Source organism: Carassius gibelio, chromosome B13, assembly GCF_023724105.1.
Source record: "Carassius gibelio isolate Cgi1373 ecotype wild population from Czech Republic chromosome B13, carGib1.2-hapl.c, whole genome shotgun sequence".
Classification (NCBI taxonomy): Eukaryota; Metazoa; Chordata; class Actinopteri; order Cypriniformes; family Cyprinidae; genus Carassius; species Carassius gibelio.
In genome coordinates, this window is record NC_068408.1 from 17,926,098 (window position 1) to 17,943,129 (window position 17,032).

The 17,032-nt window shown below is 39.8% G+C and overlaps 1 protein-coding gene across 1 annotated transcript in view; it reads left to right on the forward strand.

The window, feature by feature from the left end:
* The window catches only part of atrnl1a (attractin-like 1a), a 314,332-nt gene that overhangs the window by 98,209 nt on the left and 199,091 nt on the right, over nucleotides 1-17,032 (forward strand). The window contains exons 19-20 of the mRNA XM_052572190.1: nucleotides 5,139-5,357; nucleotides 5,462-5,599. Coding sequence (XP_052428150.1) covers nucleotides 5,139-5,357; nucleotides 5,462-5,599 — 357 coding nt within the window. The remainder of the gene's footprint in view (nucleotides 1-5,138; nucleotides 5,358-5,461; nucleotides 5,600-17,032) is intronic.

A 17,032-nucleotide genomic window follows, 5' to 3' on the forward strand; every position in this document is an offset into this window, starting at 1 on the left:
TTCTCTTAATGAATAATGGGTGTTTTTTTTGGGGCATAACGTGCAATAAACCAATGACGGTTTTGTTATTTACACGGCAGAATTTGCTAATTTTCATTTCCCATCACGCACCTGCAGCACTTGTAAAGGTGGAAAAAACATGTTAAAGCTAGGCTATATATAGGCCTATGTATAACCAATAAATAGGCCTATACAAGAAATAAATTTTTACTTAATAAATTGAGAAAATGAATGAAAACTGTGCTGCGTGAAAGGAAACCAGATGGCAGAAAGTGGCATTCTGTTTTTCTTTAGGCTTAAATTACTGGAGTACAAAGTTTTTTGTTTTTTTATTGGGAATGTACCACATAAAGGCAAACCTTTTACAATTCCGATTATCTTTTTGACTGAAAGAAGTTGCTTCCCCTGTTAGAAGGAAAAAATTCAGTTGATTGCGTTGGTGCTGCATGCCCTGCCTAAAAAGAATTCTGTGACTAAGCAACTAATAACAATTTATCAATATTTTCAATCGACCAGGCCTCTTCTAGTCGACTATTAGGTGGCAACCCTACTACATATATAATATTTCTGAAGACGTGTAAAGTCAGCCAATTAAATTTGAACAGTTGATTTCAGCCTTGCCATTTTTATGTGCATCCTGCGTCAGTGTGAAAACGGTGGGCAGTCCATGGGCACGGTATCTTGAGTCTGAGGCCGAGGTTGATCAGATCTCTGCTCAGTCACTTTATGATTTAACAGCTCCTTTAGTTCATTCTAAGTAGATTTGCAGAAATATCCCTATACACTAGTGATATCGTGTGGTCCAAAACAACAGAATCATGCCAAAGTATCTGAAATGACTGATGGTAATCGTCTCAGAAAAGCCTTAGGAGTAGCTGACGCGGACTTACCTTGTATAGTCATCAGCAAGTTTGTAGACGCATAGAATCATTCTTTCCTTCTGCATTAAGAGGCACTGGAGCTGGCATCGTAATGCAGTGTAAATGAGCAGCTGCAATGGGGACGAGAATGAAAAATAGATATGCAGTCCAACTGAGAGGCATAATGCTTAATAACCAACATATTTCTTCTGAAAAAAACACTACTTCAAAAACCTGACAGGTGAAATTGCCTGTCTGTAGTGTCTCAGGAAGCTGAAAGACTTTCATGGCCTCGAGACCCTGAGACCACGACCTCCCCTTCCATTCGCCATTATAGAGTTACACAGATATTACTGTTCTTTCTCTGTGGATGTGCTGGTCATTGATTTTATCTGCACTGCAGAGACTAAAGGCCTCCAGTGCATTGTTAACTTGGATGTTGATGGTTGTATTTCATAGAGGCGATCTGTCAGACAATAAACATCATTAAGGTCAGCTCTCTGATGGAAGTGAATTGCTAGAGGATATCTTTTCCTCCTCCAAGGAGTCAGTTCCTGGGCAGAGCAAATATTTTGCTGCGTGATTCTTTGGTTTGAAAGGCCCCGAAGATGTAGCTGTTGTGATGGAGGATAATTTAATTAGAGAAAGAACAGTTTTCATATTTAAACAAAGCTCCAGACAGAGATGAAGAAACAGTATGACAGCATGATAATATGCACCTAATCAAAATGGAAATGAACTTCTCCACTGCTTCAATATGCTCTGCAAGTATAGCCTTTTGAATTCAGAAGTTGAGATAATAGAAATATCGTACTGTACAATGCACCAGCATGTCGGCCGCGTCCATTGTGCTGTACTGTAATGGTAAGTCTTTTTTTGTTTTTTTGTTTTCAGAAATGTTTTGAAGTCTTTGTTATTATTCAGTCTAAAAAGACACAGACAAAAAAGATTCTTCAGGCAAAAAGTAAAGCTGTATGGTGAGCCTACATTTGTCATAACTTTCCTTTCTGTTCAAAATTATCTTACGATTCTATTATTATTATAATTTTTTGAAGTCATTGTGGATAAGATTTTCCACATAAGAAAAGTTTTGCAAAAGTATTTTAAATTATGAACACTATTGTCAAAATGTTTAAGGTCGGTCTCATGCTCACCATGGAATTTTTTTTTGTGATTTTTGGTAAAATTACAAATGTCTTTGTCACTTTCAACCAATTTAATACTGCGTATCTTTGTTCACATACCCAAAGACTTGCCATCAGCAGTCGATGCAAAACCCATTATTTTCCATTTTGAGGGGGATGTTCCTCCCTTGATAGCTATGTAGTTATGTATGTGTATGTATTTCCTCTCTCAGAAAGTCACAGACCATCAATAACTCACTAATAAAATCTTTTCTTTTCCGCTTTATGCTTGTTAATACTGACTGCAATCTATGTGACAGGTGTCCATGTCCCTGGTGGACATTTCCATGAGACAGATGTTGTCCTAACTACAGACAGTTTTCATGTTGACATTTGGCCAGACATGCCTTGAACAGATTATAAATTATAGTTAAATTTATACATACGTCAGTACTTGTGTTAAAGGCTTCATCTGAAGGAATAAAACAATAGAGTTACATTGATGTGTGATCATGTATGGTATTAATAATGTACCCGCATATAGTTATGAAAAACATAGGTAAATTAGTTTTCATAGCTACTGGAGATTTCACAAAAAGTCTTTTTTTAAAAGTCTAATAGCTTAAAGAGTGCCACTTAAAGAGTGCAACTCTCTATGTTATAATAAGGGCTTATTTCTAGATTTAATTTGGAATTTTTAATGACCTTTTGTGAAGCTTCATACTGAATCTGTGTAAAGACCCATCAGTGTGCTTATTAAGTGAAGGCAAGTGGTACTTTTTAGAAAAAAGAAGAAAAAAAGCATCACATTGAGAATGTCATATAGATTTGCATATGCAATGAATGTGTAGGTGTCCTTGGCTAAAGATAATCCTTCGATCTTTTGCTAAAACACAAAAAGGGAAAGGAGGGAGCGAGAGAAAGTGAGAGAGGAAGAGATGAGAATTGTGTTTGTAATTATGAAACACCTCTGTAATTGTGCAGAATACATGGCATAGCAAAATGAATCATTGTACTGGGCTCGAATAATGCTGGAGGAGTGAGGGGCTTCTGGGTAGAGAGTTCACCTAACACATCTGTGCGCTGTGGAAATCTAGATCAAGAACGCAAAAGAACATGCAAATATGCCCAGAACTTCTACAGATTATGTCAGAAAACTTTTCACATTTCTTTTTTCTATGTGATGCATTATTCATTTAGATAAGATGTTTGTATACATCCTGCATCAATCAAAACAGCTTCAATTCCCCATGTCAGTGTTTTTTTTTTTTTTTATAATTATATTTATATATCTATTTATATATTTATATAATATTTAATAAGTAATTTTAAATATTAGTTTATTTTATCTTTTATTTTACTCTTATGAACAATATTTTAAACCTGCAGTTGTGATAATGGCCTGAAAGACTCCTTGTAGGAGTAACTTTGCCTTTACAATTTCTAAACAGAATCTCTTTGTGTCTCCAAACAGCACATTTTAGAATATTATAAGGTAGGTCAAACACTGTGGCACTTGAGAGAGTCTTATTTTCACTTCTGAGTATCACACTGGCTGTGGCAGCGTTCTCTCAGGGTGCCTTTCTGCCCGGTTTTTAATGACACTCTCCACATCTTCTAGAATCTGCCCTCGCCATTAACCCTGAGACACTTTTTGACCCTCACGCTGTCTGAGGACCCATTAGACGGGGTCTGGTTGAGGGGTACATTGATGGACGCTACTTCTGTCCCTATTGGCTGCATACATTTTCTGTTCCCACACACGCAAATGTCTAAAAATGAAAGGAGGTCATTACTGAGGGGTTTAGGAAACTTTGTTATAGACAACCCCTACTGGCAGAGAAAATGTAAATCATATGAGACTCTCCCATGTGTCTCAAATGTCTAGCACTCTGAATGTCAGACACTTTGTATGAATACACATTCATAATGTAATGGCACAAAACTCGATTAATTTTGAAATGAAAAGGTCAGATACTAACACGGAGTTGCAGAACATTTCAGTGCTTGCAGTAAAACTGATATAGAAAAATTCTGAATATAAACTAGTTGCTGCAACTTCTAGGAGCTGCTAACACTTTGCCACATGTCTTACGTATAAATCTGGCAGTCTTGTAAGTTTCACTGACAGACCGTGAAAATGCATTTGTATTCTCTAATTTTTTTCATTATTTCATTTAGATAAATTAAGCTGGTCTCTAGGCTTTTATTGTATTGTTCTTGTTTTATGTCTCTCTTTTTTTTCTCTGTCAGCTCCAGTGACTGTCACTGCACTTTTTACATGTACCTACTGTAGATCAATAAGACCGCTCCTGTGGTGGTCTGTTCTATTGGGCTAAACAAATAATTAATTGCTTGACAATAAAATAAAACAACAACAACAACAAAAAAAAAACATCACTTTAAATGCCATATTTCATGCACACTTCAGTGGAAAGCTTTAAAGCTGGTTGTTTGCACTGAAAAAGACAGACCCTTGTAAATAGGCCCATGTGTGTGGGCTGCCTCTACTCAGACATGGAGTTTGTGAGTAAGCAGCAAAGCGGAACTGCTGTTTCACTGTGCGTCAAGTATGTAATGTATGTATCTGATCTTATATACATAACCAAGATGTTTTGCTACTTGCCTGCAGCAGATGTTCTCTGATGGCCTGATGGGTTTACACATAGTAATGTTACTTGCTATTTTACTGCTTAGTTTAAAGGTTACCAAGTTATTTGAGAATTTATTTACTATTCTAGTATTTATTAAATATACAAATAAATATAGACTGCACTTAAATATAAATAATTATTATACGTTTGTAAGTGTAATTGTATTTTGATCAAATAATGGTTTGGAAGATGGACTCTCTAATTATTATTATCATTTTTTTTAACCATTTAATATAATAATAATAATAATAATAATAATAATAATAATAATAATAATAATAAGTATAATAAAAGTAAAATAGTGTAGATTTATTATTAGCTTTTTATATTTATAGTTTTCAATCTAGTTTTAGATTAAGCAATGTAATGTACTTTTTGCAATAACAACACTGATTGCTACTGATGTGATGGTGACGGTACATGAGGATGAAAGGGTTGGCAAATACTCAATTATCTTGAACTAGTTTATCTAAAATTGATTAAGACTTCTCTCTCTTTAGCTCAGAACTGCTCAGGTCATCGTACATGTGGTCAGTGCCTGGAACATCCTGAATGCGGTTGGTGCGGAGACCCTACAGACACAGGTCAGGGCCAGTGTATTGAGGGATCATACCGTGGACCAATGAGAAGCCTGAGCAGACAGAGCCGAGAGAGGGTATTGGACACAAGTGTCTGTTCAAGAGAAAAGGGCTATAACTGGGCCTACATAACCTGCCCAGGTAAACATAAAAACACACGTTCACACATATATGTACTAAACAGCAGCCGTTTGTGAAAAAAGTCGAATCAAATTAACACACACTCCTCTCACTGTATGTTTCAGCATGTCAATGTAACGGCCACAGTACGTGTGTTAACGGCAGTGTGTGTGAGCAGTGCAAGAATCTCACAACTGGGCCGCAGTGCCAGATCTGTCTACCTGGTTACTATGGAGACCCCACAAATGGAGGGAAATGCCAAGGTGAGATATTTCTTTTTATGCGCATGTGTACATGTATTTGTCTGTCTGTGTGCTTGTATGTATCTGCGTTTGAAAATCAGTCTCTCTTTTAAGCTTGCACGAATTTGTCTCTGTGAAAAACAAGATATATTTAGCAGAATATCCAGATGTTGTTTCCATAGAATGAAAATAAATAATAAATATGGCTATCAAGCTACAAAGAACATAAGTAACACAAAAGTAGTCCATTTGATCGTGCCATACATTCCAAATATTAAAACCACAGCTTAATATGAAGAGAACAAAGCAAAACTTAAAGGGATAGTTCATTCAAATTAAAATTGTGCCATTACAGTTTTTTTCAGTCGCTAACAAGCATTTGTCCAAGCAGTTGTCACATTTTCAAAACTCTAAACACAATTAGCACAGCATCTGTCTATTGTGGCCATACCATTCACACATTTCATGTCGTTTTCACACAATATGGATTCATTGAACACATTTCCACAATGCTTACATTTTCTGAACAGACAAGCTATACCTCCCAACAAAATTATGGATCGTTTTGGTAGTATTTACAAATGTTAACACACAACATCCCACAATAGCAAAAACAATGTTCCAAACCTTAGATACAGTATAAAAACCTCTGCTTCTGCGATGATATCAGTTCAAAAACAATATATCTTAGCTGATTTATTTTGTGTAAATTGGGCCAACCACAACTGATTCCAATCTGGCTTAGACTCAATGGCAGGGGTTATTTTTTTCTATTACATTGACACTTATACAATAAAGGGAGGATTTCGAAGAGTGATATTTTTGGAAACAGAAAAGACAAACAATGTAAAGTATGGACGAGGAAGAGTAAGAGCAAGGGGCCCAGTGAGAGAAGCAGGATCAGTGAAAGATGCAGTGAGAGGAGCAGGAGCAGTGAGAGGTGCAAGAGCAGTGAGAGAAGCAGGAGCAGTGAGAGGAGCAGGAGCAGTGAGAGGAGCAGGAGCAGTGAGAGGAGCAGGAGCAGTGAGAGGAGCAGTGAGAGAAGCAGGAGCAGTGAGAGGAGCAGGAGCAGTGAGAGGAGCAGGAGCAGTGAGAGGAGCAGTGAGAGAAGCAGGAGCAGTGAGAGGAGCAGTGAGAGAAGCAGGAGCAGTGAGAGGAGCAGTGAGAGAAGCAGGAGCAGTGAGAGGAGCAGTGAGAGGAGCAGGAGCAGTGAGAAAAGCAGTGAGAGGTGCAGTGAGAGGAGCAGTGAGAGGAGCAGGAGCAGTGAGAGGAGCAGGAGCAGTGAGAGGTGCAGGAGCAGTGAGAGGAGCAGTGAGAGGTGCAGGAGCAGTGAGAGATGCAGGAGCAGTGAGAGGAGCAGGAGCAGTGAGAGGTGCAGGAGCAGTGAGAGGAGCAGGAGCATTGAGAGATGCAGTGAGAGGTGCAGTGAGAGGAGCAGTGAGAGGAGCAGGAGCAGTGAGAGGAGCAGGAGCAGTGAGAGGTGCAGGAGCAGTGAGAGGAGCAGTGAGAGGTGCAGGAGCAGTGAGAGATGCAGGAGCAGTGAGAGGAGCAGGAGCAGTGAGAGATACAGTGAGAGGTGCAGGAGCAGTGAGAGGAGCAGGAGCATTGAGAGATGCAGTGAGAGGTGCAGGGGCAGTGAGAGGAGCAGTGAGAGGAGCAGGAGCAGTGAGAGGTGCAGGGGCAGTGAGAGATTGTTTTTATTTTACCCCCCCCCCCCTTTTTTATCTGGGCTTTTTGCTGTTGTTGTTTTTTGTTCAGAATGCTCTTATGTGTTTCATGGATATTTTGTTCACTGTAAGCAATACTGTCAAACATTTTCTGTTCTATCATACTGTGTTTATACTCTACCTCCTGCAGTAAACAGTAAAGGAAAAAAAATAGCTTTTTACTGCAATGCTTTTGAATGTGAACATTACTGTAGATTTGGACATACAGTTCCTAACCAAGAAATTTAGTGTAAAACAGTGAATTGCATGTTTTGCATCCAAATACCTGTAAAACTGAGACTGAAGTCTATGCAGTTTTTGTAATGTCAACAATAGCCAGTATTTTGAAACCTGGTGTACTTTGATTGACTGCATGTACCTTTTGAGGTGAAAACAAGTGTTATTCTTTGACAGAATAATTAAATTTTGAGTCAGATTTCCAGTGTTTTGGTAAAGTTGGTGTGTGCAGAGAAAGATGTGTTCTATTTTGAAATGAAGATTTAGTATATATTTAACAAAATGTGTTTTTGAGAAGAAAATTATCCATTTGGCCAATTGTGTTTTGCAGGTGTTAGTCTGTGTTAAGAGTTTAGAAAAAGTATCTGAAGTATGGTTAAGCGCTTGTTAGCGATTGAAAAAAACTGTAATTACTCGCCCTCATGTCGTTCCACACCTGTAAGACTTTATTTCATCTACAGATTACACAAAAAATATATTTTTGTTGATTTCCGAGAGCTTTCTGACCCTGCATAGACAACAATGGAAGACCCAGAAGTAGTAAGGACATCCTTAAAAAAGTCCATGTAACATCAGTGGTTCAACCATAATTTGAAGCTACGAGAATACTTTTTGTGAGCAAAGAAAACAAAAGGAACAACTTAATTCAACATGCATCATGATAATCTTGTGAATGGCAGCGAAGACTGACCCAGAAAATAAGAAATTGTTTAATAAAGTTGCTATTTTTGTTTTATTTGCAAAAAAAAGTATTCTCGTAGCTTCATAAAATTAATTTTGATCCACTGATGGTACATGGACGATTTTAATAATGTCCTCACTACCTTTCTGGGTCTTAAACACGGTAGTTCCGTTGCTGTCTATGCAGGGTCAGAAAACTCTTGGATTTCATAAAACATATCTTAATGTGTATTCCAAAGATGAAAGGTCTTACCAGCTTGGAATGACTTATTAATGACAGAATTCTAATTTTGGGGTGAACTATCCCTTTGAGTTATCAGTCATTAAAGATAAATACGCTGTGCCTGTTACATATATGAATACGGTAATTCCTCAAATAAAAACCGGTAGTCAAATAAACGCTGGGCCTCTGATAGTGGCCGGGGGCTTGGTCAACACGGACAAATAAAGGCCGGGGGAAATTTTGTGGATAATCTCATTGTTAGAAACTAAGTTAGTGCTAAACGTAAAATAAAGTGCAAGAGGAGGATCTGGAATAAATGAGGAGTTTACTTACAACGAAGGAGGATAAAGACAACAGACTAGATTACATTCAGCAGTAACACATTTAGGTTAGGTTACAACCATCTACATTGAAAAATACAAACAATCACGGACGAGGGAGAACTCAACAGAACGGGTATTTAAACAATGGTGATGAGGGGACTGGAAACAGGTAGGAAGAATCAATTAACCAAAACTAGGAGGAAGGTGACCAAAAAAGGAAACAGAAAGTCCATAACCGTGACACTCATAAGTGCCTTTCATATAATGTGCATTCAATTTCATAGTAATGTACAGGTGCCAATAGGGGGTAGTAGCAACACTGGATTTAACATGGGTCTCATTTAGTGCCAGTGACGGACTTTTAAACAACTTTATTGAAAATGAACTTGAGAAGCATGGCATCCAGACGAAAATTAAAATTAAAAAAAAGAGTTTTAGGGCCCTATCTTGCACCCAGCGCAATTGACTTTGTACACCGACGCATGTGTCATTGCTATTTTGCACCCGCGCAAAGCGCGCTTTTCCCTCCACAGAAGCACGTCGCTAAACTAGTGAATGAACTTGCGCTCCCTGGGCGGTTCAGCGCAAAAAAGGAGGTGTGTTCCGGTGCAAACAATCCCTGGTGCTATTTTGCTGTTCCATTAAACAATTGCGCCACTGACCAGAAAAAACCTAGTCTAAAGTCAGTGGCGCGTTGCGCGTTGTTTATTATGCTATTTTAAGGGCACATGCTTGACCATAATGTATAGCGTGCACAACGCGCATACACTTTGCTCATGTAATCTACACAGATGCAACAGTTATTTTTGCAAATCATAAATTGTTACACTAAAAAAATATTAACACATGAGATGACGGAAATCATTGTGGTGTGCCACGAAGATGTGAAAAAATAGGCATAGATCTAGCTTACAAATTATTCAGGCTAATTGTAATAATTAAGGATCAGACCTGTTTGCCCAATAGTGGCAAGACATATATGTATATAAGGACATCTGACAAATTGGTTTGGCTGTGAACCGCTCCTGGCGTGCGCCTGGTAAATAGCTACGCTATAATAATAGCAATCCATAATGGAACTTGCGCACCTGCTTTTAAAGGGAATGTTGGATGGCGCTCTGATTGGATTATTTCACGTTACGCCCAAACCACACCTATGAATAATGAAGCTACTTCAGACCAACCCATTTTAGATTTGCGCCGGGCGCAAGAGCCATTTATCCCGCCGGGAAATAGCAACAGCGCCGAGACCCACCCACAAAGTTACTTGCGCTTCGCGCTTTGACACTTGCGTTTCAGATCGTTAAAATAGGGCCCTTAAAGTATGCGGAGGAAGACGAAGAGGAGCTGTTTAACAAACTCACTGATGGTGAGGATGGTGATTTGAGCAGGAGGACTGACTACCAAATATTATGTTATGGGTAATAACACCATTTCATTTATCAAGTTAAGCTGCAACGATGTTATTTTTAAGCAATTTTGTTCAGATTTTTCATTGCAGCTGAATGCTATTGGATACCAGCAGTTGACTATGCTATCAGGACTTTTGTCTTTTGACTTTAATCAAAGTTACAGTATCCAGAGTAGCATTACTAGGGCTGGGTATTGTTCAAAATCTTTTGATCCGGTGCCAATTTCGATACCTCAGTTTCGATACTGGTTCCTAACGATACTTTTTTCGATATCATATGTTTTGAAATCCATTTCAACATTAGCACAAATACATTAAACACAAAACTTTTATTTTTCACCTTAATTAAAACAAATTCTGGTAACACTTCACACTCAGGATAACATTATTAATACAATTGGTTGTGCTTTTTGGATAGGGGTGTGCTATTCAGCGGTGGACTGGGACCAAAAAGTTGCCCAGGCTTTCTGGCCCACAGCAGCCCACCACATCATAACGCAAAAGCCCCTGTTTTTATGTCATTTATTAATTTTATTTTTAAGGAAAAACAGTTTGGGGGTTTTAACCAATCGGGCAACTGATCCTCCGTTGAAAAAAAAAAAGAACAACAGCTGTTAATTTAGCGACTCCAAGTGAGCGATACATGCTCATCAAGACACAAACATTCTTCTAGAACTCACTCTTTGCATTCAGTTAGCAGATCCTTGCGAATCATGCATGAAATAGACTCAAACAATAGCTTTATGTGTGATGAACTTGAAGTCTTTATTCAGAATCAGAATCAGAATCAGAATCAGAATGAGCTTTATTGCCAGGTATGTACACATACGAGGAATTTGTTTTCGTGACAGAAGCTCCGCAGTACAACAGAATGACAGCGACAGAACATAAAACACATAATAAAGAATAAAAAATACAAATAAGTAGAGAGTGAATAACAATATACAAATGACAATTGTAGGCAAGTATATTACAAAATGAAGTTATGTATGTACATATATATTGGTGCAAAATTTAAGTGTATACTAAGTATGTGTGTTAGATAAATAAAGTGTGTGTGTATATAAATATAAAGTGTAGTGTGTCCGCCGTTATTATAAGCTGTTCATAAGATGGATTGCCTGAGGGAAGAAACTGGTCCTGTGTCTGGTCGTTCTGGTGCTCAGTGCTCTGTAGCGTCGACCAGATGGCAACAGTTCAAAGAGGGAGTGTGCTGGATGTGAGGGGTCCAGAGTGATTTTGACAGCCCTTTTTCTCACTCTGGATAAGTACAGTTCTTGAATAGATGGGAGGGTTGAACCGATGATTCGCTCAGCAGTCCGGACTACCCTCTGTAGTCTTCTGAGGTCAGATTTAGAAGCTGAGCTGAACCAGACAGTTACTGAAGTGCAGAGGATGGATTCAATGATGGTGGAGTAGAACTGTTTCAGCAGCTCCTGTGGCAGGTTAAACTTCCTCAGCTGGCGGAGAAAGTACAACCTCTGCTGGGCCTTTTTCACAATGGAGTCAATGTGAATGTCCCACTTCAGGTCCTGAGAGATAGAGGTGCCCAGGAACCTGAATGACTCCACTGCAGTCACAGTGCTGTTCATGATGGTGAGTGGGGGGAGTGCAGGGGGGTCTCTCCTGAAGTCCACGATCATCTCCACTGTTTTGAGGGTGTTAAGCTCCAGGTTGTTGAGACTGCACCAGACAGCCAGCTCTTTTACCTCCTGTCTGTAAGCAGACTCGTCACCGTCCTGAATGAGGCCGATGAGTGTGGTGTCATCTGCAAACTTCAGGAGCTTGACAGAGGGGTCCTTAGACGTGCAATCATTAGTGTACAGGGAGAAGAGCAGTGGGGAGAGAACACAGCCCTGGGGAGCTCCGGTGCTGATTGTACGGGAGCTGGATGTGTATTTTCCCAGCCTCACTAGCTGCTGCCTGTCTGTCAGGAAGCTGTTGATCCACTGACAGACGGAGGTGGGCACGGAGAGCTGATTTAGTTTGGGCAGGAGGAGGTTTGGGATGATCGTGTTGAAGGCCGAGCTGAAGTCCACAAACAGGATCCTCACATAAGTCCCCGGTCTGTCTAGGTGTTGCAGAACATAATGCAGTCCAATGTTTACTGCATCGTCCACAGACCTGTTTGCTCTGTAGGCAAACTGAAGAGGATCCAGCAAGGGTCCAGTGATGTCCTTCAGGTGGCCCAGCACCAGTTTTTCAAATGACTTCATGACTACAGACGTTAGAGCCACAGGCCTGTAGTCATTTAGTCCTGTAATTTTGGGTTTCTTAGGGATTGGGATGATGGTGGAACGTTTGAGGCATGAAGGGACTTCGCACAGCTCCAGCGATCTGTTGAAGATCTGTGTGAAGATGGGGGCCAGCTGGTCAGCACAGGATTTCAGACAGGCTGGTGTAACACAATCTGGGCCTGGTGCTTTTTTCCTTTTCTGCTTCCGGAAGACCTGGCGCACCGCATCCTCGCTGATCTGAATTGCAGGTGTGGGGGAGAGGGGGGATGCAGGAGGTGAGAATGGTGAGAGTGCTTGATTGGAGAGGTGTTCAGGATGGGTTGCAGGAGCTGTTAATGGTGTGAACGGTAGTTTGGAGAGGCATTCAGGGCTGGTTGCAGGAGTTGTGAAGGGTGTGAATGGTTGTGTGGGGAGGCGTTCAGGGCAGGTGATGGGTGTTCTTTCAAACCTGCAGTAAAACTCGTTCAGATCGTCTGCCAGTCGTTGATTCTCTACGGTGCTGGGGGGTGGTGTCTTGTAATTGGTGATCTTCTTTAGACTTTTCCACACTGATGCGGAGTCGTTGGAAGTGAACTGAGTCCTTATTTTTTCAGAATAATTCCTCTTTGCCACTTTGATCTCCTTTTCCAATGTGTATTTAGCCTGTTTATACAAGACATTGTCCCCCTTCACGTAAGCATCTTCTTTGGCCTGACGGAGCTGTCTGAGTTTTGCAGTGAACCACGGTTTGTCATTATTGTAAATTAGTTGAGTCTTTGTAGGAATACACATATCCTCACAGAAACTGATATATGATGTTACGGTCTCTGTGAGTTCATCCAGATCGGTGGCAGCAGCTTCAAAAACACTCCAATCAGTGAGGTCAAAACAAGATTGTAAATCCTGCTCTGCTTCATTAGTCCATCTTTTTACAGTCCTTGATACAGGTTTAGCTGATTTTAGTTTCTGCCTGTAGGACGGTATTAGATGAACCAGAAGGTGATCAGAACGTCCCAAAGCTGCTCGTGGAACAGAGTGAAATGCATCCTTTATTGTGGTGTAACAGTGATCCAATATATTACTGTCTCTGGTGGGACAAGTAACATGCTGTCTGTATTTTGGCAGTTCACGGGACAGATTGGCTTTATTAAAGTCCCCGAGAATGATTAAAACAGAGTCCGGGTGTTGTTGTTCTGTCTCTGTGATCTGATCAGCGAGTTTCTGTAAAGCTGAGCTCACATGCGCTTGGGGATGGATGTAAACACTGACCAGAATGAACGAGTGAAACTCCCGCGGCGAATAGAACGGCTTGCAGTTAATGAAGAGTGTTTCGAGATTTGAGCAGCACGTCTTCTTTAACACAGTTACATCTGTACACCACCGTTCATTGATGTAAAAGCATATCCCGCCGCCACGCGATTTCCCCGTTGATTCTGTGTCACGATCCGCTCTAAACAGCTGAAAGCCCGGCAGATGGAGCGCGCTGTCCGGTATGGTGTCATTCAGCCAGGTTTCCGTGAAACACAGAGCAGCAGAGTGTGTGAAATCCTTATTTGTCCGAGAAAGCAGAAGGAGTTCGTCCGTTTTGTTGGGTAGAGAGCGGAGATTTGCCAGATGGATGCTAGGCAACGGCGTTCGAAATCCGCGCTTCCTGAGTCTGACGAGCGCTCCCGCTCGCTTCCCCCGTCTGCGCGTCCTGAAGCGCTTGATCAGCGCCGCCGCTCCTCCGATAACAACGTTCAGTAAAACGTCTGAATAATTGAAATCCGGTAAAATATCCTGTGGTGTGTTCTGCCGAATGTTCAGCAGTTCTTCCCTGGTGAAACTGATGGCAGGAATATAACTAAAGACAGGACAAACTAACAAAAACACAAAAACATATGCGGAGCTCGTCACGGAGGCAGCCATCCTGTATCGGCGCCAGGACGCATTATTCATTCAAGATGTTCAATAATAGCTCATCTTTGACTCGGTAATACAAGTTCATGATCAGATTAGTGAACCCATGATTCTTTTGAGTCAATGTTTTAAAATAATAACTTATTTTGTTTAACGAAACCAGTGTGGAAACCAGTGTTTCACAAATAGATCTGAGGTGCAGGGCTCGCAAAATCGTTAGCCCCACCTCCTTGGGCTATTGTGTTTTCCAGTCCGATGGGCTATCGTGAAAAGTGATGTAAAATTACTAACTTCACTTGCTTCGCGTTGTTCACTCGCTTGAAGGGGTGAAACGGATCATAGCCGATCGTTTGCATTTGTTTCTAAATATTGCTGATTCAAGCCTTTTAAACAATTCACCCGCGTTCGGAGCTTGCGCTCACTCATTCAAAGCATGGGCTGTGAGCAGCATTTCAGACAATGCGCGTACAGATAATGAATTCATCTTTCAAGTATCGAAATTCACTGTACCGGATAAATCTGTCTCTCTCTCTCTGTTTTTTAGACGACGTGAAAGGGGCATTTCAAGATACGCAATAGAGTAGACCAAACTAAACAGGGAGGGAGGGCAAAACACTCATCCAAACAAATGCATCATTAACACCAGCTTTGGTTGCACTCTTGGTACTTTTGGTAACACTCGGCATGACTTTAATAAAGTGTAGCCGGAAACGTTTTGAGAAAAAACAACTACAGTTGTGTTGTGTGACTGCGTGTTTTTTCAGAAATCCTCCCCGTCCCGTCCCGTCACGTGGTGGTGGACAGCCAATCACGGCGAATTTGGGTCCTTACATGCACGTATGCTACAAGCTCACACAGACACAGCCGCATGGCAAAAAAAAAGAAAAACGTCCGCTTGGCATTTGGCACCGAAAGATAAATAATTTTTCGATACTCATAGTATCGAAGTTTTTCGTTCGATACCATAAAGGCATCGAAGTTCGGTACCCAGCCCTAAGCGTTACTTCAGATTTTTTGTTGTTTTCATGTATGAAATTACATTTGGTTCAATAATAATGAACAAAACTTTATAAAACGGAACGTAACTTTTTCAGAAACTATCAAAAATATGCCATTACAAAAGAAGAAAAACACAATGAAAATGAAAAAATGAATTTTAACAAGCTCTTCAAATATGCTCAATTCTTTGTTAATGTTTTTCAAAGACTTGTTTTCGCTAATCTGGGATTCCGAATTCATTGCCACAGATTCGCTTATGCTTCGCAGTTTTTCGTTCGGTGTTTTGACACAAACTTCTCGTGGGGGCGGGCTTAACTGTGACGAAAAACACCAAACAAAAAACTGCGAAGCATAAGAGAAATCTGTGGCAATGAATTCAGAATCCACTATTAGCGTGAAAAACATTAACAAAGAATGAAGCATATTTGAAGAGCCTGCTAAATTTCTGCGACTGAAATTTTTTTTTCCATTGTGTTTTTTTTTTCTTTTGTAATTGCATATTTTAAATAGTTTCCGAAAAATTTACGTTCAGTTTTATAAAGTTTCGTTCATTATTATTGAACCAAATGTAATTCCATATTCATACTGTTAACTTGTGTAGCTCAGAGGAAAAAAAAAAATATATATTTTTTTGTCACATTCATGCTAGTTATAGATACTGTCTGTAACGTTAATCAGATACTGGTGTGCTGCAAACCAGAAATATGTTTTACATAGTTACCGTATGCTCTTATTGTGATCTACCAGCAATACTGTAGTAGCTGTATTTGAAATGAACACTTTGTTCATTTACAGGGTTCAAACTGACACAATGATGGTGTTTTTTATTAACGTAATTCTGACCTAAGTTCCTTTTTCGCCCTTCTGGCTGTTGTTGTATATGGTGATTTTTTTTTTTTTATATTTCTCAAAAAATGTATGATCTCTGTTCACTGGAATGCTATCTCTTTTAATTTAAAACGGTTTATTTAAAAAAATTATTTATCAAACAGATAGAATTAGAAATAAAGGCCTGCCTCTAATAAAACCTGCTTCAAATAAAAGCCTAATACCTTCTGCAGTTCAGGTAAATAAAGGCCCCAGTTTTTATTTGAGGAATTACGGTATGTGTGAGTGTGTGTGTTTATATTCATATTATATATACATATATACGTTTGTGATTTTACTACAAAGGACAGCAAGTGTGCCTCTACCAGACTGACTAGAGGGAAGCATAATACTTATTAAATCTTTTAATTAATGTGTGCATACATGGATGGACTCTAACCAAAACCTTGACACTATATTTTTGTTTTAAATGCCATATTATTTCAGATCAGTTATGGCCTGAATGATTGTTAAATATATCGCCATGGCAGGTTGGTTGTGCAGAGTGAGAATTCTGTTGAAATTTGAGACTGCTGGGCAAGATAATGAGTGAGGATGTCCAATTTCAGCCTGGACAACCTGCTAAATAACATAATTTTAATGGAAGAAAAAATCATTGGTTTGGAAAGGTATGAGACATGAGTAGAGGATGCAAGAACTTTCATTATTTGTTAAACGCCCCCCTATAAGGTGTACGTGTGGCCACACACTATTTCAAACTGAAATCGATGTAGAAGTTAATTCATAAACAGTCTTCATGCATCCAGATGTACTAGTGGATATCCCAGTGTCCCCCATCAAATTTTTTTGTAATGGTTAGTGTGGCCATATTTCATTACGAGTGCAGTATTCAACCTGATGCAAATTGTATTGATTTGATGTTGGCTCCTCG